Source organism: Lepidochelys kempii, chromosome 15 (genome assembly GCF_965140285.1).
Source record: "Lepidochelys kempii isolate rLepKem1 chromosome 15, rLepKem1.hap1, whole genome shotgun sequence".
NCBI classification, from domain to species: domain Eukaryota; kingdom Metazoa; phylum Chordata; order Testudines; family Cheloniidae; genus Lepidochelys; species Lepidochelys kempii.
Window position 1 is genome coordinate 26,642,320 of NC_136394.1, and position 24,369 is coordinate 26,666,688.

Genomic DNA, 24,369 nt, shown 5'->3' on the forward strand with positions numbered 1-24,369 from the left:
AACTGCAGAGTTTCTCCTCATTCATAACATTCCTGGTCCCTTAGACATAATTTGCTGCTCCCTGAGCTGCCAGAGTGGACCAATGGGAAAGATTGTGAAGTGTATTAAACACAATTGGAAATTTTAGATGGCAAGTCACGAGGTGTTCAGGATGAAGAGGGCAGAAATCATAATTATATTGAAAGTCCAGTGTGTTGGGTTATTGTTTCAGACCCCAGACACACTTCATTTTTCAATTTTAGCCAGTCATTTTAGGATTTATAAAATGCATCTATCGCAGAGTGCCTGTATGAACATACAGAGTTACTAATGCAGGACGCTGAGCACTTTCAGAACTATTCCCATGTCACCGTCATGCTGTAGAGCTCTGCTAACCATTAGGATTGTCAACCTTCCAGGATTGGCCTGGAGTCTTCCAGAATTAAAGATTAATCTTTAATTAAAGATTATGTCATGTGCTGAAATCTCCAGAAATACATCCAACCAAAATTGGCAACCATACTAATCCTGGGCAGAGACAAACCATTATTACCTGCATTTCAAAGTAGAACTGGGTGAATTTCTTTTCAGTAATAGCTTGTTTGCCAAAAAATGCATTTTTCCATCAAACAAATCTATTTGTAAATTTGGGTTGACTGTGACAAACAATTTCAGCCAAATGAAAAATGGGGGAGGGGCTTTGAAAAGTTTAAATGAAAATCAATGTTTCATTTCAAAATTCAGCTGCGTCTGTTAAATAAAATGGTGAAAAACACCCAAAAACATGTTCTAAAAAGAAAAAAAAAAAATCAATTATTTGCTCTATTTCTAAGGCACCCACCATAGTACTTAGGCATTAGTACCTGTATGGTGGTGATTTTTCAGGAAAAGGGGCCAGTTTTCTTGCCATTTTTGTAAACCATTTACTTATGAGTGGTTGGGTCTAGCCTAGAGAGACAAGGTGGGTGAGGCAATCCCTTTTATTGGACAAACTTCTGTTGGTGAGAGAGACAAGCTTTCGAGCTACGCAGAGCTTCAGGTCTGGGAGTTGGCACTTGCTGGTGTGATCATTTTGCAGTTAATGCGCTAAGGGAAGGCCCTGACAAAAGAGGTGCACCGTGATCTGAAGGCTTACGAGCATGCTGTAGTGAGTCTTGTGCTTAGCCTGCTCTCTGGTGGTCGTTGCTGTACCAGAAGTATCCTTTGATTAAAACCAGTCTAATGATTCATGTTTTTATAGTGTGTGTTGGTGAGTTCCGTGTAGTCAGAGTGCAGTCGATTCAGCTGTTTTGCCAACATGCTCATCCACCCATGTGCAAATATCCCAGTGGTTTTTTTTTTTAAAACACAACCCCACAAAAATCACAGAACCCACGAATCCCTTGACTGTTGCGGCAAAAATACAGCCGCAACTACTGTGCTTCAGCAGAGTCCGTGTCTTTGGATTTGCGGGGCGGTTTCTGTATTTAGGGCAGCTTGTGGCAACATGCAAGCTGTTTGTTTTGCCTTTTTATGCACTGCGGTTGGGAGGAAGGAACTGCTTGCAAGAAATAATAAGGCAGTGGGTCCAGTTGTGCTCAGGCAGTGGATGCAGAGGGAAATAGGCGATCAGTTGGAGACTGAAGTCTTTTTTTCTTTTCTTTTTTTTCCCCGCATGGGGCCAAGGACCAGGTGCTGTCACTCTGGCCCTAACTGAGATCCAGTTAACAAGCAGCTTTGCCCTGATCAAGTATTCCAGAAAAATTGCCTCTGAGTGTTGAGTACCTCTTCCACCCCCTATATTTTTCTGCTGGAATTTTTAATGTTTTTTTTTATCATCTGAGGGATGGGACAGCATACATCTGCTTCCTGTGTGACTTCAAGCCTAAAATGCCTTTCCAGTATAATAGGCAGCTGAGATCATGTTTGCTAAGTGCAACTATATCTAAACTGGTTAGTCTCTAAGGTGCCACAAGTACTCCTTTTCTTTTTGCGACTACAACTAACACGGCTGCTATTCTGAAATATATCTAGAATGGGTCTAGCTGATCGATTGCTGTTGTGCTCTATTCAATTTACAAAGGCAATTCTTGGTACTCTGAATCTCTGAGCAGCCAGGTGCCCTGGGGTATGTTAATCTATTTACATAATAGCACCATTGACTTCGAATGGGGTTTTTTTTTGGTGGGGGTGGAGGTGGAACGAAGGTTTTGCATTTTATACAAAATATCTATATCCATATTCCATATGGTTTTGTAGAGTGTCTGTCCAGAAACTTGGGCTCTGTCTACACTTGGAGATAGGGGTGTGATTCTCTTCTCAAGTAGACTTACTCACGCTAGCTCTCATTGAGCTAATATGCTAAAAATAACAGTGTAGCCAAAGTAGGACAGGCAGTGGCAGGTACCCATGAGGCCTGAGCGGGTTTGCCCTTGGAGCTACACAATGCCCACACTCGCTGCTGCCTTTTCTACTGTGGCTACGCTACTGTTTTTAGTGCACTAGCCTGAGAACGAGTTCAGTATGTCTACTCAAGCTGGGAATCCACATCCCTAGCTCCAAGTGTAGACATGCCCTGGGTCAGTGCCTCTCCCCAGTCCCCTACCTCTGAGAATTTTGGATTCAATCTGTGAGGATCAAAGATAATTGGAAAAGTAGATACGGAGATCCTTTCTCAGTCTGAAACACTTTGTCCTAGGGCATATTTGTAACAGTTGCAAAGATTAATATGAAACTCACATCTCTGCCTGTTACTTACAGTAAATATTTAGCTGCTAAGGTCTGGGGATTATGATTTTAAAAAATGGAAACACTGACTTGCTGGATAGTGTAAGGTAGATTAGTTACTCTTTTAAATTGTGTTCTCTATCAGTACTATGTGTCAGCAAGAGATTGTGTTGCACACCGAAGTGGGATTGTAGGTGCTTAACAAAATATGGGGGCAGCGTTTACTATGTTGCATAGAAGCCAATTTTTGCTATTCAGCTGGCTAGTGCTGTTTCACTGTTAGAAAGCTTCTACCTCATCACTTCCTGGAGGTTCTGTGTGTAGTCTGACATGAAACAGAATGGCTTAAGTGAAACTCCACATGCTCAGTGGGACACACCTTCCAGTACATCACTTTCCTTTATCCAATTATAATTAAAATGTCAGTAACGTGGCTCTTGTTCCAAGCAACCAGTGTAAAGGTAACTTACATTAAAGGAATGTGTTTCTCTTCCCCTTTCTTCCAGGGTCAGCATTCTTCAGGGGAGGACATGGAAATATCTGACGATGAAATGAATTCTGCACCAATCACCAGTGCAGAATGTGCCAAAACCATTGTGGTGAACTCCTCTGTTAGCAACTCTGCTGTGATGACTCAGTCGATACCCATGCCCCCCCCAGGGTTCCCTCCGCTTCCACCCCCACCCCCACCCCAACCAGGCTTTCCAATGCCGCCACCTCTACCACCACCACCTCCACCAACTCACCCAGCTGTCACCGTCCCACCACCTCCGCTTCCTGCACCACCTGGGGTCCCACCGCCTCACATCTTGCCTCCACTTCCTCCATTCCATCCTGGCATGTTTCCCGTCATGCAAGTGGATATGATAAATGTCCTGGGCAACCAGTGGGGCGGCATGCCAATGTCCTTTCAGATGCAAACTCAGATGCTGAGCCGCATGATGCAGGGGCAGAACACATACCAGTACCCACCTTTTATGGGAAGCCGGATGCAGTTTGTGAATCTCCCTCCCTACCGTCCCTTCTCGATGGGGGCAGCTATTGGCCGGGGGCAGCAATGGCCGCCGCTGCCCAAGTTTGACCCCTCGGTCCCACCACCGGGTTATGTGCCGAAGAAGGAGGATCCGCACAAGGCTACTGTGGATGGTGTCCTCTTGGTGATTGTGAAGGAATTAAAAGCAATTATGAAAAGGGACTTGAACCGGAAAATGGTCGAGGTGGTAGCATTCAGAGCCTTTGATGACTGGTGGGACAAGAAAGAACGTCTAGCAAAGGTAGGAACTCTTAATGTTTCATATGTTACAGCTGTGCAGATGGTTCTGGAGAAGAAGGGCTTAAGGTGTTCCAAGGTAGGGTGTGGGCAAGCGAAAATGTGGGGATCAATTTAGAGGAAACTTAAAGATGAATATCAGGAAAAGGTCCTAAAGGGTGAGCAATGAGACAATAGAATAGCTTTCCAAGAAAAGAGGTAGATGTCCCATTAAAATTTAAATTGGAGGGGATGAATCCTAGACTAAATCCTGACCCAGTGAAATCAGTGGGGAAAACTCTCATTTGACTTGAGTAGGACCAGGATTTGGCTCTAGTTGACCTAATAAGCCTGTTCCTTAACTTCTAGATTGTGCACTAGCAAAAGGGCACTTCCCTAGATGTATGCAGCACAGGCAAAAGAATGAACTTTCTCCAGGACAACTCAACCTTTGAGTGTCTTCTTGTTGTTAATAATCTGTTTAAGGGTATTTTAATTATATAACCATAGCCTCGAGTGCCAAAGTGGTCACCAGTATTCTTTTATTAGAGCAGTGTTGTGGTTGGGATAGCTGCTCCTGAAGAGAAAGCCAGGTGAAGAACATTTTAAGCACATACATCTATGAAATGCCTTCATTTTGGAAAACTTTAGGAAAACTTTCAAGAAGTAGAGACATCTCCTCTGGCCTTAGAAACCCAGACTCATCTGGGCACTCCCAGCTTGCTCCAATAGGGACGTGATTAGAATGTCAGACTTTTAGATCAGCTGGACAAAGTTCGAGAATTTTGTTAACCTTTAAAATAGAATTGGATCTTCGCTCCAAAACCAGAGCCAAATATAAGGCAAATATTTGAAAGTTTTGCTCCACCAGTACCAACACTTTCTGATATCAGCTTCCCTTATGGGAAGGTTACTCCGAGAGCAGACGGTTTTATTTTTATTTTGATAAAGATCTGTAGGCATGCATTATTTTGTGCCAGGACTTGAACCTGCTTATGGCAGGTGTGTACTTCCCAACACAGGTGTGTGACTGCCATTAACATGAAGGCTAAGTATATGCCTTAGTCGATTAGAAATTATAGGGATTTTGTGAAGACTGTCTGAATCTTGCTCAGAGGATTTAAACTGTACCCCATGCAATGAACATTGTATCAGCTAGTAGTTGGCTAATTGCTTCCTTTAAGAGAAAAGCTAGCATTATAGGACATTTAAGAGCCTCAAAACTTAAATTCTTACAATCTACTATTTGTTGCAGTGATTTGCAGTAAAATAGCAGCAGATGCATTCTGCAAATTAGACTTTCAGATGTAACATAGAGCCATGGTCCTCATAACTTGTTACTTGAGATCCTATGGCATTTTTTGTAAGACGCGAGGTGTTAACTTTGCCATTGAGGAGGAGTCCTCTACTTTGAGCTGGACGCGGTGTTCTTCACTTCCTTTCCAGCTGCCGTGTTCCACCTCAGACATTTTGCTGCATTTTAGTGCTGGGTTAAATGTCTTGCATCCAGAACCAAGCCTCTCTCCTTGATTAATACTCAAGACATTCACTTCTTGCCGAGAAGCATGTATCAGGGATGAGGTCCCTCATGTTAACAAGGGAACGAGTGCAGCACAAAGCTAGCTAGTGGGTGCATAAAGGGAAATGGGATAATTTGAGAAGCTGGCTTAAATGAGCCCCTGAAGTGACAAAACATAAGCAACTGGTGGCAGAGCTCTTCAATGGCAGCTCGGTCTATTTTATACACTTCTGCCACCGCTAACTGTCGTGTTCTCTTCGCTCTCCTGGAACTTACAGCCTGATTCAGCATAGGCAATATTTCTAAACACAATCTGCATAGACTCACTGCCACAGGATATGGAAAAGTTTGATAGTCTAGTAAGATTAATAAAATTACACTCTTATGAACACAGAATTGCAGTTATGCTAACTAGGATCAGAAGGAGCAGGGCTGTTGATGCTGCAGGGTGTGAGCTGAACATCGGCTGGGATCTGAGAAATCTTTGTTGGCACTTCGCTATGTATAAATATTATACAGCTAGGTGAATTATGGGGGGTTCAAACCTTCCTCTCAAGTACTGGCCAGTGCAGGGATCCACCCTGGATGAACCAGTAGGATTCTGTTGCAGTGTAACAATTACTGTGTAGTCTTGGCAGTCTTTTGTTCAGTGTTTGTACTGACCCCCATATAATACATTGGGGTTCCTAAGTACTACAGTAATGTAAATAATAATAATTAATTAATAACCTGATGCTATGCCAGAACTAGAGCTCCAAAGCCAACCTGCCGACTGCTGTCCAGCAAGGTCTAGTGGTCTAGACAAGCCATTTTGATCTTGTAACTTGGGCCTATTAAAGTTAATCTAGTATTACCTGTGTTCCTTGCTTGATATCCTCCTCAGGCTTGTTCTGTATTAGCAGATATGAGCTGAACTTGTATTTTGTATTCATTGATGACAATAAACTTTGACCAGTTTAGTCGATGAACAGCAGTAGAAGGAATTGATCTTCAGATAATGCTTGTGAAGCCTCATCATGGGATGGGTCAGAGTGAATTTTAGAAATCCATTCCTGAAGATCCAATCAGAAGTAAATCCTATATCCTTCACTTAAAAGCTGTCAAGAGTCCCCACTTCTTGTGACAGCTGCACATTGATCCTGACGCCTCCCGACCCATGAGGTCTAGAGCTCCAATTTTGAAAAGGTTTGAATTCTCTTCTCCACCTGTTGGATCGAGTTTTCCCATCCACACCTACCTTGGATGAGCCGTGCTTTGCTGCAGCTTGTCAAAGTGAGACTGTAGATTTGTCTATCAAGTCTCTGAGTGCCTAATATGTTTCATTTTAAAGATTTTGCTGTTTCTATATTATCTGGGCTTGGAGGCCTCTGAGGCTTTTTATCAGTATGGGCCTTGACCCTCCTAACTAATAAGGAACACTTAGCTTTTCTTTCAGAGGAACAGCCGTGTTAGTCTGTATTCGCAAAAAGAAAAGGAGGACTTGTGGCACCTTAGAGACTAACCAATTTATTTGAGCATGAGCTTTCGTGAATATAAAGTCTGCTGCAGTTTCCACGGTAAACATCTGATGAAGTGAGCTGTAGCTCACGAAAGCTCATGCTCAAATAAATTGGTTAGTCTCTAAGGTGCCACAAGTCCTCCTTTTCTTTTAGCTTTTCTTTGACTCTCATCATTCTAGCTCTGCAATATTCTGCCTTAAATTTAAAAAAAAAGAATCTTTAATTAAAAGGTCCAAAGTCACTTATTAGTTCTGTCTGCTAATACATGAAGTCTAATAAAGTTGGTTTAGGTTATAAAGGCTATTGGTTTCTCTAACCCATCTAAAATTAATTAGTCTTGTCCAGCAGAACATTGGTCCTTCACAGGTACACATGTAACTCAGTTACTTCATGTAGTTTCACACAGCTCAGAAAGATCAACATTTGTAGGTTTCTGGGCTATGAACGTGAATCTGTTTCAATAATGGAACTGTCTCAAAAAAGTGAGTAGTATCCTCCTTGGTGGTCCACATGTGGTTCTGTTCAGGATTCAGGAGCCATTCAGGCAGCTTGAACGTTAGCTTGCTCATTGACTTCTGATTGAGAGAGTATGATTTGGAGTATTATAGATTCTGGCTCATTGGTAGAAATGTATTCTCTTGTTAAGCTGCCTATTTTACTCAGAAGTTCCTCCTGCACGTGCTTTTCCAGTTTTATTTTAATGTGGGTACTGAATTCTTAGTTTCTCTAAAGGTGGTAACTGTGGTTCCAGCACCTGGCATTAGGGAGACCTAAAACGGGCTCTGAACTTGGCAGTACTGCCCATTCACTTTGTCAAGACTTGGAAACACCTGCTGTTTTAAGCTGCACCTCAGAGGGTTTAGGAAGCGTGGCTCAATCTGGCACAGTATGTGGAACAAGGCTTGAGAATGTTCACTGCTTTCCTTCATCAGAACTGCTGTGGTGGCTTCCAGAAGCAAGATTCACCAGAGAGAGGATAGTGTGACACCGGGTACCTGGTCAGTCCCAAAAAGGCGTGTGTGGCTCGAGTGCTTTCCAGCAGGATCCACTATCATCATTGCTCAGAGCAGTTAGTGCCTCTTGTGCAGAGAAATAGCTTCTTAATATCCAAGATGGAAGAAGACTTCTCTTCATGTGAAGAGTAGCCAAGTCATTTTTCCATCCCTTTTAAACATGAGTGCTCCCCAGACATGCCAGAAACCCAACATGGGTTATCTGGATATATTAGCAGTGTTACGGTCTGTTGGACAGGATCCTGAAGCTGATGTAGACAGCCAAATGGCATTGGACCGTTTTGCCTCTACTCCCTTGACAAGTGGATCACTTCAAAAAAAAAAAAAAATTCCCTTCTATAAGTCTTTAAGGCCTTGATGGTTTCCAGACTTCAAGCTGTAGGCTCTTGGGTGTATAACATATAATTCATCTGCAAGACACAATTTGAAAAGATACTATTGACATCGATGATCAAATTTTGGGCTGATTTGCTTGATTTTTTTTCTTTCCCTTTTGTTTGTAAATCCATATAATTTTTTTAAATCACTGAAAAATTTCTTTTGATGCTAATTCTCATAAGTAGCCCTACAATAATAAATCAGTCTATGTATCCCAATATGCATGAGGGAAACATACAATATGAACCTAGCATATCCATGTCCATGCACATACATAAATTGGAGGGGGCGTGGAATCCCATTACAAAAGGATCAGGACAACCAGTGTCAAGCAATTCTAACAAACGGCAAATGGGGAAAACCTCTACTCAAATCATTTAACTGGTCTATGACTGTATCCATCCCACCAAGGAGGTATGTTGAACTGAGGTAGACATTCTTCCAGTTCAGAATGCAACTCCTTGCACAAGCATCAGAGGTTCATCTATGCTAAAGTGTCTGGTTGTGGTGGCAGTTCTGAGAGCCTTTGCGTGCGATCCCTATTTCCCCAAGACTGATTCCCCCTAATTCCCCCTCTCCTCTGCATTTTGTCTTATCTTACTGGTTTTGGACTGTGATGTCTTTTAAGGACTTATTTGCATATAAGTGTTGGTTGTCCTAAAGTTTCCCTCAGATTGATCCCGTTTTGTTTAACTCTTTGATGATTGAGGCATTGGTAGAGAAGTGACTTAGATGACCTAATACAATTCTTATCCCTGATTCATCTGGGTCAAGCCTGACCAATGGAAACTTGAACAAGTATGTTCTGTATTTGTCATTGATAGGCCTCAACATTGGTATGCTAGGGAGGCGTGAACAAAAGCTCAAATTTTCTAAAGGACTCGACTGCATGCGTGCACACACACACACACCCCCACACCCACTTTAAGCACATGTGACATAATGGTGCACCTTTCAGAAGATGCTGTCTTTAGAGAAGCTAAAGCCTGAATAGGTGATGGTCCTTCCCCGGGGTATTTGAGGCATTTCCAGTGTTTGCATACCCACCAGGGTGTTGTTGCTTCTTTAAATGTTGTTTCTTTTATGCAGGCATCGCTCACTCCAGTGAAGTCTGGTGAAAATAAAGATGAGGAAAAACCGAAGCCAAAGGATCGAATTACATCCTGCCTCCTGGAGAACTGGAACAAAGGAGAAGGGCTAGGCTACGAGGGAATTGGCTTGGGCATTGGGTTACGAGGGGCCATCCGGCTGCCATCTTTCAAGGTATGAGTTAGAAAACAATAGTAGTCTTCCCTGGCTGAGCATTCAGAGTATAGATGCTGCCTTCCTTTTTCTGTCCAGATCCCCACATCCTGACACTCTCACTTTTTTCTACTGTGTTTCTTGTCTAACAACCTCCCTCACTTTTAATGGCACCTGAAATCTTTGGTGAGGGGGATCCCTACTCCTTAGTGTCAGTTTCTCTTAACATTTTGACACCACTTGTGTGACTCTGATTAACGAGAGCCGCTCTGTAGCAATGCTCGGACCCCAACCTCATCCCAGTGAAAACTGGGGGGACCTTTATTAGGAAATAAAGTTTCAGTACTGCTGGAAAAAAACAGGGTTTCTGCTAGGCTGGGTTATACGCAGTTACCGGTCAGCATGGAAGAGACAAGGCAGCTTTAAACCATGTTAGATCAGGAGGTGGACTTGACACAGGTGTGGAAAGTGCAACTCTGCTTACTTCAGTGAGTTGTCACCCATTTACACCAGAGTGGAATTTGGGCCTAGATCCCTTTGTAACACAGTTCAAGCATGTTTTGCCAGGCAAATGGCTTAATTCATGTTAGCAGGAACAATTCTGGATTTTACATATGCCGATTTTAAAATGTGGCTGGGGATGGAGGAGTTGAGTTAGAAGACTGCTTGCAAAATATGCTTGCCCCACTGCTTCTCTGATTAAGCACGTCTGGGTATTAAATGCTGCAAGCAATATGCAAAGTATGAAAAATGCACAATACCCTGTGCAGCCAGAGTGAGAGAGACCAAGTTGGTTATCTTATTAGGTTATTATTTCTATCTTCTGCTAGAAGAAAGAGAGATGAGAGCAATGGAGTGGAGCATACCTAAATTCCTGAAGTCTGAAACTGTAAATTTGCTTTGATGCTTTGTAGTTGTGGTGGCTGAACCTTAATGCCTGGAAGGTCTCAGTACCCCTCTTTGAGTTTACCGAACTGGACTGAAAGTCTTTTCCAAAAGAATCATGACACTTCTGCCACCAGTCAAGAGGCACAAGCATGGGAAAATGGACAGTGGTTTGGTGAGAGAAGTGGGGAGTAATTCACTTTTCTGAACTCAGCAGTTTGGCTCTGTAATAAAGTAAAGATTCAAGGGTGTCTTCAAGTCCTAATTTAAAGCTAACCTTGCTTTGAAGTTTCTTTAGCTGTCTCAACTTCCCTGCTTTAGCAACCAATTTATGTCAGTTTAACTACGTTCCTTGGGCGTATGGGAAATCCAGCCTCCAGCATAGACAGCGCTATGTTGATAGGAGAGCCTCTCCAGTCGACATAGCTACTGCCTCTCAGGGAGGTGGAGTACCTATGCTGACGGAGTGTAGGTAGTGTCTTCACTGCACTCCAGCACGGTGAGTAGACAAGCCCTCAGTCTCAGGTTCCCTTTCGTTTTTCCACATCTTCGTATATTTTAGTACCTAGAGGTAACAATGCAACCTGCTGGCATTGAAATTTAATACAAATTGGGAGGCAGAATTTCATTGACAACTCAATTCTATTTGTGTGCAAAACAAACAGATCAACAGCTCTTGAAGTCAGACACTTTCTGAGCATTAGGGCGTGTACACGCTACCACTTATGTTGCTCCGCGGTGTAAATAAGCCACCCCCGGAGCAATGTAAGTTATACCAACCTAAGAGCTGGTGTGGACAGTGCTGTGTCGGCAGGAGAGCTTCTCCCACCGACATGGCTACTGCCACTCATGGAGGTGGATTTATTATGCCGACTGGAGAGCTCTCTCCCATTGGCATAGAGCATCTTTACCAGATGTGCTACAGTGATGCAGCTGAAGCACTTCTAGTGTAAACCAACCCGTCATGACGCTAGCAAAGTAAAGCAGCTGGGATCTGCTTGGAAAGTTGGTTTCTTCAGTTCTGCGTACCTTTTTAGAAATGCTAATTCTGTTCTTTGTTCAGGTAAAGAGAAAGGAGCCGCCTGAAGCTGCCTCAGCAGGAGATCAGAAGAGAATCAGGCCCTCCACGTCTGTGGACGATGAAGATGAAGGTTTGCAATCCACATTTAATTGATACACAAGTGTGAATACAAACCATACAAAAACTGAATTCCTTTCAACTTCTCAGCAGCACATTCACTTAGACACACAGTCAAGAATTTGAGCCAAAATTCAATCTACTTTAAAACTCTGATCAGCTGGGTGATACCTGCTCTGGATTGTGCTCCTTTAAATTTACTGTGATCAGGAAATATAAGACCCAGGGTTTATGCACAACTTTGCCATATTTTTGTTCCACTGCTGCAGAGCTAGCCAGCGAGCAGAGGGAGCTCAGGTTAGTTTAGCAATCACATTCCAGAGCTGTGTTTATCTTACCAATAAGGGAAAGCCAATTTGGCTTGGATTTCATTTACAAAAAAAAGAAAAAGGTAATTTATTTGTTAAATTTAGGGGGGAAAGTCCATTTTAAAACATTTTAACTCTTAAAAGTTTACTCCAAACAGTGCAGAGTAAAAATAAGATGATAAATAAAGGTCAGTTGAGAATCTCTTTAAGACTAATGTGCAGTTACTTGATCCTGGATCCTAACAGCTGCTCATGCAGCCAAAGTAAAGAAGAGGGTTTATAAACCGAACTTATTTAAGTAGTTCTAAACATATAAGAACCAGAACGTACTTTAGATGTGGCTGTGAGGAAAGATGCTTAGTTTCAATAAACAAAGAATTCCATCATACAATCTAAAGTTTAAAACAAACTCCCAGTTCTTGATGTGTTCACACCAGTTAGCATGTGATTTCGGGTGGAGGGGCACAGGAAGGACTCCCTCAAAATATTAATCCTTGGGTTCTTCCTTCCCTATTTGATTAGTGAAGCAACACACACTATGTGTGCTGCTCCATATGCCAGGTACATAAATCGCCAATGCCCCAATGTAACTAACACTAGTCCTTCAAGCACCATTGAGATTGCAGTCATTGGCAGCTAAAGGGCTAAACATGTGAAGGCTTTCCAAAGCCCAGCAAGCTTGCATTTAACCCTAAAAAAATGGAAAGGGCTTTGTCACCTTTACTGTTCCCTCGATATTAAACCCTATTTTTACCCCTTTACCTCTGCTGGGTCTTATTCTGAAGCACACACACCAAAATTTAATCCCTTTCAGAGGCTGGCAGCATCTCTCTCTTCTTCAGGAGCAAACCAGGGCACAACTAGGCAGAATGAACCCCCTAACTCTAGCGTGTGGACCTTCCTATTGAACGGGAGTTTCTGCAAGAGCCTGCCCCACAGAGTGGAGTCACCCAGCAATCCTATGAGCACCACGCTCCAAACCCAGTCCCTGCTTTTTCTAGGCATCGTTGTCTGTCTTCGCTGAATAACGGGGACTTTGTGCTTGGGTTTAGGGTGCTCTTCCAGTTGCACACCTGCAAATGCTTGCAAAATATAAAAATATAAGGAACCCAGAGGAGGTTGCTGCTCCCAATGATGGCAGCTTTCCACCCTCCTTTTACGGACCCTTCTTGCTTCCCCTGTATAGAACCTCAACCTCTGTGTGTGGCAATGTACTGTTCTTCATCTGCACCCACATTTAACCCTATCATTGCTGCCATTTTCCAAATTTCAGACCAAAGAAAGGTTAGAAAGCTGGTTGTCAGTCTGCAGCCTACAAAGGGTTAACATTATATCAATGCACAAAGGGCAGATTAAGGCAGACTCCTGGGACGCAGGCCCATTGATCCTCAGTGATTCAATGCAGCAGTTCAATGAGGAATCAAGTCGATAGGTGGGGTAAGGCTGACAAAGTAATATGGCAGAAAAGTCTGGTTGGGAGAGGGCCATTAAGCAGGCTGATGTTTATTGAGGACGACTTTTGAGCTTTGGTGGCTTTGGACCCCTTTGATCATGGTACCCTTGTGCATGAACAAATCCCAGCTCTGGTATTTAACATACAGCTGGTCAGGGTGCATGCCGGGGGGGCATGTCAAAATTCTGGGCTTCCTTCAGGGTTTCGTTCGATGGGTGATAGTACTCCTCTTCCGCTCCTCTCTCGTTGCTGTCCGTGCCACCACCCTCTTTCCCCCAATACACCTTCACCACAGAAAGTAATCTTGGCTTCAGTTATCACCCTCATGCTGACGACTCTCCCATCTGCTTTTCTTCCCCGACCCGCTTCGCTCTCTCCAACCCTGCATCCCACTTTGTCCGGCTGACGTCTCCTCGTGGGTGTCTTGCCACTACACTTAAAATTAACAGGGCCAAAACTATGCTTTTCCGCCCTCTTCCCTTTTTCTCTCCCCTTCCTCTGACACGGGTGACGGCACCAGCATCCTCCCAGTTACTCAACAAGTCGCTGACGTGAATGCCGTCACTGACTCTGGCCTCTCTGAAATCCCACACTCCCGGGTTTTATCCAGGTCTTGCTGCTGCTTCCATCACATGCCAGGATCCCACCTTTGTTCTGTATGGGCACTCTAAAACACTTGTTCAGGCTCTTGCAAGCTCCTGTCTTTACTACTGCAGCTGCCTCCTCTCTGGCCTTTGTGCTCCACCTTGTCCTCCCTAAGTCCGTTCAGATATCCACCTGTTCATCACTCTGACCATGTCACTCAACTCTTTGAATCCCTCTGCTGGCTCCTTCTTCTCCACTGCCCTTTTCTGCCCTTACCTTTAGGGCTCTTTACAATACAGTCTCCTTTCCACTTACTGCTCCTGTCTCTTATTTGTGCCACCTCACCCAATCTGCTGTGCCAGGTTTGTCAGCTGCGACCACCCATTTCTCCACATGTGTCTTCTCTTTATTCCGCACTGCCACTTACGCATGGAACATCTGCCCCAAACTAGTCCATAAAGCCACTTCCCTGTCCTCCAGTAAATCGCTCCTCAAGACACACTTCTGATGGAAAGCCTGTGATAAATTGCCAACAAATAATGGCTACGTAGATGGCCCCTAGGTATGACTGAGATCCTTAATATTTCTTGTTCACCCTCCCCATTTCCTCCTTCTATTGTTACACCCCCTTGTTGTGCTTTGCCTTAAATCAGACTGCAAATTTTTTGGGGTAGGGACTCTCTCTTGCGTAGTACAGTAGGGTTTTGATCCTGATTGGAAACTTTGACCACTGCTATAATACCATTAATAATAATGTTATGAGCTTACCCATGATAGTTGAATCCTTGACATGAAGGTGTTTTGATTACAATTCTCTTCTCTTATTTCCCCACACCAGAGTCAGAAAGGGACAGAGACATGTCTGATGTTACTTCAGACCTGTCTAAGAAGGATGCGGATGCAGTAGGCCTCCGAAGGAGACCAGCAAGACCGTTGGAGCTAGACAGTGAGGGGGAGGAAGGAGATGAGACTTCAGGTAAAGAAGAAGAATCCTGTTCTGAAAAGGAAGATGAGCAGGAGGAAGAGGGAGGATTGGTGAAAGCAGCACCTGGCAAGGTATTTTGCCCCCGCCCCAGTGCGTCACACAATTAAACTGTGGAATTCTCAAACCCTGAGTCTCCAGCTATAATCACTTATGAATAAATGTAGTTAGAGTATCTTAGATAAAATTATATGGGCTACTTTTCCTGATATTTGATGCATAGTTTACTCACCAGCTCAAAACAAATTTCTCTTTCCACCCCCATTGTATAATATCACAAACTTAATGTCTTATAGAGGTGGGCAAACTGTCTTTTAATTTGCCTTTTGTTTGATTTTATTGGGACACAACTTTTGAGAGTCTGCACTGATGCACATTGAATTGTATGTCCAGAATTATTGTCTGTTTAGGTTTGTTTACTGCATTCATTGCTGTGGTATTTGAGATTTTGGTGTATTTATTAAAGCGAATACACAAAATCAACATATTTTTCTAAATACTAAAATATTTACTGTCAAAGGAGGAAGAGGAGGAGGAGGAGGAAGACGAAGAAGAGGAGGAAGATGCTGATGAAGAGGAGGAAGAGGATGAAGATGAAGAAACAGGAGTAGAAACAAGTGAAAAGGAAGATGAGCAGGATTCTGAAGAAGGTATGCAGTCTTACTAGAAACAAAGTAAACTTTAGCTTCTGGTCAGGTCCACATTTTTGTTAACAGTAGAATTGCTCACCTCTAGGCCAATTCTTAAGCTTGTATTCCTGCTTAAGTATATATAATAGGGGTTGCTATCATTGAACTGGTTCTAACTTTGTGCATATTGGAGTTTACAGCACTGGGTTATAACAATAACACTCCACCAAATCAAAAATTGAGAATAAAATTTTATTTTAAAATATACTGTAAATCCCCCCTTTGCCTCTCCCCCTCACCCCAATTGCCACTTTTAAGAGTGCAGAGAATAGTTTCTCCACATGCACTCATCCATGCTCACTACCAGGGCACAAGCAGACACCAACGTTTCCCATGATTTCTAGAAGCTCTTCTCTGGGAGCACAGAGCTTCAGAGGACAGTTTTGTTTTATATCATTCAAGAAAAAATATTTTCCCACACTGATTTTTCTTCTAAACGTGAGCTATATTTTTGTCTAAAGAAAGCCTTGAAAATCAGGAGGAAATCCCCAAAAACTCTATCCAGGGGATTAATTTCTGTAGTTTCACATGATTATTTAATGAGCTCATAAAAGGACAGTAATAATAACAACATCTTATCCTTGCAGAAGATGTAGTGAGTCCCACATCTTCCAAAGCTGAAGCTGAGTCATCTGATGAAAGTGAGGACTCCTCAGAATTTGAGTCGAGTTCTGACTCGGAGGAGGAGGAGGAAGAAGAGGAGGAGGAGGAAGAGGTGGCGGCTGAAGACCAAGATAGAGAGGCCATGGCTGCTGAAATAGAGCTTGAGTCTGCTAGTCATGAACTAGCAGATGAAGAAAAAGAGACCATCCTGGAGCTGTTTCCAGTGGAAGACTATATGGAAGCAACAAGCCTGGCACTAGAAGCCCCAGCTATGGCCATAAAAGAGGAAGAGATGGAAGAAACCAAGCAACGGGAAGATGAAAGTGGTGAAGTGCCAGAGGAATCTACTGCTGCTGCTGAAGCTTTGTTGGTCACGGAGAGAGACCAGGAAGTAAAGCTAGTGCCGTCCCCTATATGCGTAGCAGGTACAGTGGGTTAATGTATTCTGTCATCTGTCGCTGTAGTATCAAAGTATAATATTCTCACAGCATCCAACTCTGCATACTTTCGGTGCCCCTCTTGTCCTTTCCTCCTCCTTATCTCTGCAATAATGGGTTGGTCCTGGAGATGTCCTCACTGGGGAAGGAGATTTGGATTGAGCTCTTGATCATCTGGTAAGGTGTTCTACAGCTGGAGTTCTGCTGCTGAAAGTGCTCTGAGCATTGCACCCAAGAGTCTTATCCTATGCTAGTTTAGTGTCAGTGTCCTTCTGGAGCATAATAGTCTTAGGGCATGTCTACACTATAATATAAAACCCATGGTACTGAATCTCAGAGCCCAGATCAGTGGGCTTGGGCAGGAGGGCTCTAAACGTGCAGTGTGGACATTCAGATTCAGGCCAGAGCCTGGTCTCTGAGACCCCGTGAAGTGGGGTGGGAGTGGGGTTGTGTCTCAGAGCCCAGGCTCCAGCGTGAGCCTGAACATCTAAACTGCTACTGTTAGCCCCACAGCAGGAGCCTGAGGCAGCTGACCCAGGCTCTAAGATTCAGTGCTGTGGGTGTTTTATCACAGTGTAGACATACCCTTAGAGGTGTGTGAATGAATAAGTGGCCTATGAAGGACCAGAGAGTTAATCTATGAAGTGCCTTGTAGATGAGCACTGCGACTCTAAATTTAATGACAGCCAGAAGATGGCTCCTTTAGTTCTTTGGTTCTGAAGGAGCTGTGTGACTGGGGAATGGAAAGAGATAGTTAACAGGGCTTGAGAGGGGTGGAATCACAGACCTACATTAGGGGTTTTTCACTTAGCGCCACTGTAGATGAACATTTGTCCCAGCATCCTCCTCCCAGGAGAAGGAAATTGGTGCTCTGGTGTCTTCCTTAAATTCACAGAGTCGTATGTTACGTGTGAAGACAACCTCTAGGAGATTTTTAAACTTGTTATTAAATAGGAGTGAGGTGGGTAAAGCTTGCCAATCTACAGGCTGTGGAGAATACCACCACGGGGGGGGACTGGAGTTCAGGTCCCTGCTCAGCCATTCGCTCCTGGGCTGCCCTGGGACCCGGAAGCTCTAGGCTGGTCATAGGCTCACCATTGAGGGACAGAGAAGGAACTACTTTCTAGAACAAGCTGTTGTCCTTGGAGGACACGTGGAGAGACTCTGATACATTCTGGAGACAGCCGCATTCCACTACAGGGAGGGTTGCTCTGATGTAGGGAATCTTCATTAGCGGTGGCATATTAGAATGCAGGAGAAATCTATAGCATTCGCATTGGTGCTTCCTATCAAGACATCCCAATGCAATTGCTCAAGAGTGAAATGAGTCAGACCTCCCTGCAAAGGTCAGTAATCCTGGTTTCAGGTTTGCTCCTTAGCATAGATAGACCTGAGAGAACCCTCCAACTGGCCAGACATTTCCACACTCCTTCCTTTTTCCTCTTGAAAATGTTATTTCAAGCTGCCTCATAGATTGAGTGTTGGTTCCTTTTGGCCCTAAGCCCTACGGAGGTAAATAAAATACGAACAAATGAGTGTTACAGCTAGAGAAGCATATAAATTGCCTCAGTGATACCAACCGAGTGTATCCACATTTCATTACAGGGGTCTCCCATGTCTTCCACGTTATGTTCAAGAGCATTACGCTTCCCCCATGCTCCGTTGCCATTCTTGCTGGCCCTCCAGTTAATTTACTAGCTCTTGCAAAAAAACAAAACTAAGGACAGCTCAAGACTCTTACAGCCTACTTACTAACAGCCTTTCCCCAATAATTCACTCATGTTTTTTATGGCTGTAAGAAGCCAACCAAGGTTTTGGTAAGCAAAGCGCTTTGTAAGCTGGAAACCTTGGGTATAGCCTCTAGAGTAGCTAGTCCCCAGATAAATCATATGTTTTCTGGTGGTCCAGTAGGGATATCTGTGGTCGCTTCAGGGTCCTAATTAAGCTCCTCTCTATGCTTCCAAAATGGGAAGTGGCAGTTTTTTAAAGCCTCCCAGTGGATATGAACTGGTTTTGTAATTGCAGCATCTTTAATGTGTGCACACTTGGAAATGATTAGCAACTGAATGGAGCTCATTCTGTTTTTCTCTCCAGTAGAAGAGTCCGAACTGGATATCGAGCTGGAACCTAAGGTATTAGAGGGTCCAAAGCCTGAATCTCAAGATGAAGAGAATCTCTGTCTCCCAGCACCAGTGGGGGTATTTGAAGAACCTCTACCCAGTAAGAGCCACTTCTTCAGTAAGTCTGATGATAGTGACTTAGAAACCCGAGTTACAGGAAAACTACTATCCGCAGCAGAGGAGGAGGAGGAGAGACTGCCTTGGACTCCTGGACGGGACATGGTGGTCCATTCGGATTCTGATACTCCCATACTTCCAGCTAATAAGGTGCCACCCTCTACACTTCCCCTTCCAACAACGCCTAGTAAAGAGGAACCTTTACTCCCTCCAGAAAATTTCCCTGAACAGTTAACTGTGACCAAAACAGCTCTGGAAGAGGAGCTTCCTAGGACTCCAGGGCGGGATATTATGGCCAAGTCTTCACATGGCTTTGCAAAGTCACAGAGTACGGACACTATTCCAGCCACCCCTGGAAGTGATGCTCCCCTTACGGGAAGCAGCTTGACTTTAAGTTCCCCTCAAGTCCCAGGCAGCCCTTTTTCATACCCATCCCATTCTCCTGGGATTAATAGTGGCATTCCTCGGACTCCTGGGAGGGATTTTAATTTCACGCCTACTTTCCCAGAGCCTGGTGCAATCCTTCCTTGCCTTTTGTCTGGCAAGAAACCATCAGAAGATGAGCCAGAGGAGAAATGTTTTAAAGAACCTCTTAGTGCTTCCCGAACGGTCAGCATGAACAGTGTTCCCTCCCCAATTCCCTTTGCTAGCCCTCCAGAAACTGATTTCCACACAGACATAGATTTGCCACCTGACGAGCCAGTATCTGTAGCAGCCCTGCCATGTGTGCCAGTGGATAGAAAGACATCCATAGAGGAGAGCAAGGTAGCCGTGAAATCCGTTTTGCTCTCCCCAGAAGCACCTACTGTGTCTCTTCCTTTCCCTCTTCCTCCTACTCCTTCCTCTCTGCCCACCAAAAGGAAACCAGGGCGGCCGAAACGATCACCTCCTTCGGTCCTCTCGTTGGAGGCCTATCCCAGCAAAACTTCAGAACCTCCTCCTGTCCCAGTTGCCTTGACAGAAAGTGCTGTGAGCAAAGAGTTGTTGGGTGGGCATCCTGATGCTTTTTACGGACTGAAAGACCCTGAAGCGGTCACCCTAGACTTCAGGAATGACAGCTTCCACGAGAAGGTAACCCCGGAGGCCATAGCAGAGAAACTTCCGTTTAAGGAACTAGAGAATCAGTGGAATGAGGACTTCAAAGAAGAGGAGATTCACGTGAAACCTAAAAGACAGTGGCGGAGGCAGAAAAAGACACCTGAAGACATCCCAGTGATTCCTTCCCCTGAATATTCTCCACATCGGCCCCACTTTAGGCCCCGCTCCGAGTTTGAGGAGATGACCATTTTGTATGATATCTGGAATGGAGGAATAGATGAGGAAGATATCAAGTTCATGTGTATCACGTATGATCGCTTGTTACAGCAAGATAATGGTATGGACTGGCTCAACGATACCCTTTGGGTATACCATCCTTATATCCTTTCACATTGAGGTTCTGGATTGAACCTAAAGCATAGTGTTGTCTTGGAAGAGGCAGTGTATTGGTTATGGTTTTAATCATAATTTTCCCCTCATAGGAATACGTATGGATGCAGTCAGTGGGGTAAAATATCCCATCTCTTCTGATTCCATGTAAAACATTGTTTCCTCTTCATTTAAAAATGTTAATGTGACTCAGAGTAACAAAAGGTAGGAAATTCAAGGTTTAGGCTGACACTGCATTTTTCATTCTTCATTATTTTTCTCCATTCCAAAGGACATGACTCAAGGGCAGCTTGTTGGCTTAAACTTTTAATTTTCTGCCTTTTTATGGCTTGTGTAATAGCCTTAAATGCATTTTATTAATTGTTAGAAAATATCCAAAAAGGAGACAAAATTAACTGCACCCACCACCCCTTTTAGTTTTTGGTATGAAGTCTTTACAAAATCCACTTTATTGAATATCATTTGTCTTCCTCATTTGAAAACTCATTTGCAAAAAATAAATGTTACAAGTTTTAAGTAATTGGCATCTACATTAATAGTACTTTACTTGCTAGGGAAGAGGCTAAGGAGAGGAGAACTGGACAGCTGAGGGTAGGAATGATGGTCCTGGAAAGGAAGGTTTTGTGAGTGAGTGAGTGTGTGTGTGTGTGTGTGTGTATGATGTATTTGGTAATTTGCATAATGGCAACATTTGAGATAAATTCCTTCCATTAACAAACGTTATTCTAACACAAGGGTGGGCAAACTTTTTGGCCTGAGGGCCACATCTTTGTATGGAAATTGTATGGCGGGCCATAAATGCTCACAGAATTGGAGGTTGGGGTCCAGGAGGGGGTGAGGGCTCTGGGGTGGGGCCAGAAATGCAGAGTTTAGGGTGCGGGAGGGGGCTCTGGGTTGGGCCAGAGGGTTGGGGTGAGGCCTCTGGGGTGGAGCTGGGGATGAGGGGTTGGGGTGCGGGAGGGTGCTCCGGGCTGGGATTGAGGGGTTTGGAGGGTGGGAGGGGGATCAGGGTTGGGGCAGGGGGTTGAGGTGCAGGAGGGGGTCAGGAGTGCAGGATCCAGGCAGCACTTACCTCAAGCAGCTCCCAGAAGCAGTGGCATGTCCCCCGCTCTGGCTTCTACTCGGAGGCACAGCAAGGCGGCTCTGTGTGCTGCCTTGTCCGCAGGTGCCGCCCCTGCACCTCCCATTGGCCGCAGTTCCTGGCCAATGGGAGCTGTGGGGGCGGCGCTTGTGGTGGGGGTGGCGTGCAGAGCCCCTTGGCTGCCCCTATGTGTAGGAGCCAGAGGAGGGACATTCCGCTGCTTCTGGAAGCTGCGCAGAGCGGGGCAAGCCCCCAGCTCTATTCACTGGCTGGAGCGGGGCAAACCCTAGACCCCGCTCCCTGGTGGGAGCTCAAGGGTTTGGAATAAAACGTCTGGAGGACTGGATGTGTCCCCCAGGCCATAGTTTGCCCACCCCTGTTCTAACACCAACTCTTAAGGCCACTGCCTAATCCAGTTAAAAACTTGATTTGTAACTTCCCATCACTGCATCCAATCCTACTTCATTATAAGGTGACTTTATAAAATTAACTCTACAGGGCTTGGATTTCTTATAACAAGTCATCAAATACAGGGTTGAAGGGCACTTTCAAGTCCATTTGTTTTTGCTAATTCCAGACCTTCTGCTTCAATCCTGTAGTGTTAGAAAGAGGTCATATAAGTGTAGGGTAAATTCCTGGATAGAGCTAAAGGGTCTTGGGTTTCATGCACATGTTTATGGACATATGCTTCCAATCAGACAACAGAATTCTACTTCTACAGAGATTCCTTCTTCTAGAAGCACACATAGTCATGTGTATAACTGCTACAATCTAAATACAGTTGTATGTTAATGCTGCTTTTGAAGTACATTATAAATGTGTACCCATCGGGAGGATGCTTCATTTGGCTGTTGGAGATTTTATAACAAGAAAAGTCATTTTCAAGGTTTATGAAGACAGTTATGTCTTGATAGGATACTGACAAGTTAAATTGTTTTGAAAAAAAAAACCTTACCTAGTGTAGTAACCCAAGCTGTAGATAGTAAATGAAATTTTTTTAATTTAATTTTTTTGTTTGTTTTTTGTATCAGCATTCTCAGCTTAGACAATTAAACTATGCTTGTTAGCTACACTTTTAGGACCAGTCAGTTTCATTTTTTCACTTTTTTTTTTTTTTTTGCACTAACCCAGTCTGCAAATGCAGAAGAGAATTTTTGTTAAAAATAAAAAAACTGTTTCCATTACAATTTACGGGGGGTGGAAATCATTCATATGTGAAGCTGCTTAGACATAAAATAGTCATGTGTACAGTAACCTGTTTGCAATGGCTATTTCAAATACTTGCTAATCAGAACTGGGAGGGACCTTGAGAGGTCATCTAGTCCAGTCCCTTGCACTCATGACAGGACTAAGTATTATCTAGACCATTCCTGACAGGTATTTGTCTAACCTGCTCTTAAAAATCTCCAATGATGGAGATTCCACAACCTCCCTAGGCAATTTATTCCAGTGCTGAACCACCCTGACAGTTAAGAAGTTTTTTCTAATATCCAACCTAAACCTCCCTTGTTGCAATTTAAACCCATTGCTTCTTGTCCTATCCTCAGAGGTTAAGAAGAACAATTTTTCTCCCTCTTCCTTGTAACAACCTTTTATGTAATTGAATACTGTTATCATGTCCCCTCTCGGTCTTCTCTTTTCCAGACTAAACAAGTCCAATTTTTTCAGTCTTCTTCAAACTAGGTCATGTTTTTTAGACCTTTAATCATTTTTGTTGCTCTTCTCTGGACTTTCTCCAATTTGTCCACATATTTCCTGAAATGTGGCACCCAGAACTGGACACAATACTCCAGCTGAGGCCTAATCAGCGCAGAGTGAAGCGGAAGAATTATTTCTCGTTGTCTTGCTCACAACACTCCTGCTACTACAGCCCAGAACGATGTTCACTTTTTTTTTGCAACAGCGTTACACTGTTGACTCTCATTTAGCTTGTGGTCCACTATGACCCCCAGATTCCTTTCCGCAGTACTCCTTCCTAGGCAGTCGTTTCCTGTTTTGTATGTGTGCAACTGATTGTTCCTTCCTAAGTGGAGTACTTTGCATTTGTCCCATTGAATTTCATCCTGTTTACTTCAGCCCATTTCTCCAGTATGTGTAGATCATTTTGAATTATCCTATCCTGCAAAGCATTTGTAACTGCTCCCAGCTTGGTATCATCTGCAAACTTTATATATGTATCCTCTATATCATTATCTAAAATCATTGATGAAGATATTGAACAGAACTGATCCCTGCTGGACCCCACTCGTTATGCTTCCAGGATGACTGTGAACCACTGATAACTACTCTCGGGGAATGGTTTTCCAACCAGTTATGCACTCACCTTATAGTAGCTCCATCTAGGTTGCATTTCCCTAGTTTGTTCATGAGATGGTCATGCGAGACAGTATCAAAAGCTTTACTAAAGTCAAGATATACTACGTCTGCCGCTTTCCCCCCATCCACAAGGCTTGTTACCCTGTCAAAGAAAGCTATCAGGTTGGTTTGACATGGTTTAATCTTGACAAATCCATGCAAACTGTTACTTATCATCTTATTATCTTCTAGATGTTTGCAAATTGATTACTTAATTATTTGCTCCATTATTTTTCCGGATACAGAAGTTAAGCTGACTGGTCTATAATTCCCCTAGTTGTCCTTATTTCCCTTTTTATAGATTGGCACTATATTTGCCCTTTTCTAGTCTTCTGGAATCTCTCCCATCTTCCATGACTTTTCTAAGATAATCACTAATGGTTCAGATATCTCCTCAGATATCAGCTCCTTGAGCATTCTAGGATGCATTTCATCAGGCCTTGGTGACTTGAAGACATCTAACTTGTTGAAGTAATTTTTAACTTGTTCTTTCCCTATTTTATTATAGTGACAATAAATCCTTGTAGGCAAGGTTTACTGAACTGAAGAGCTTGTTTTAGGGCCATCTGGTGAAAATGAAGATTGGTGTCATAACTGTTTTAA

The 24,369-nt window shown here is 43.6% G+C and overlaps 1 protein-coding gene across 4 annotated transcripts in view; it reads left to right on the forward strand.

Annotated features, from left to right (window-relative positions):
• SETD1B (SET domain containing 1B, histone lysine methyltransferase) overlaps positions 1-24,369 on the forward strand; it is a 70,437-nt gene that overhangs the window by 34,146 nt on the left and 11,922 nt on the right. For 3 of the 4 annotated variants that reach the window (XR_012155135.2, XM_073313483.2, XM_073313481.2), the window contains exons 7-13: positions 3,192-3,959; positions 9,433-9,606; positions 11,534-11,621; positions 14,793-15,010; positions 15,457-15,586; positions 16,213-16,653; positions 18,760-20,319. Coding sequence is in view for 3 of the 4 variants with exons in the window: in XM_073313483.2 (XP_073169584.1) it covers positions 3,192-3,959; positions 9,433-9,606; positions 11,534-11,621; positions 14,793-15,010; positions 15,457-15,586; positions 16,213-16,653; positions 18,760-20,319 (3,379 nt within the window). In the remaining variant the exon portion in view is untranslated. The remainder of the gene's footprint in view (positions 1-3,191; positions 3,960-9,432; positions 9,607-11,533; positions 11,622-14,792; positions 15,011-15,456; positions 15,587-16,212; positions 16,654-18,759; positions 20,320-24,369) is intronic. The other variant, XM_073313482.2, reaches the window with a different exon arrangement.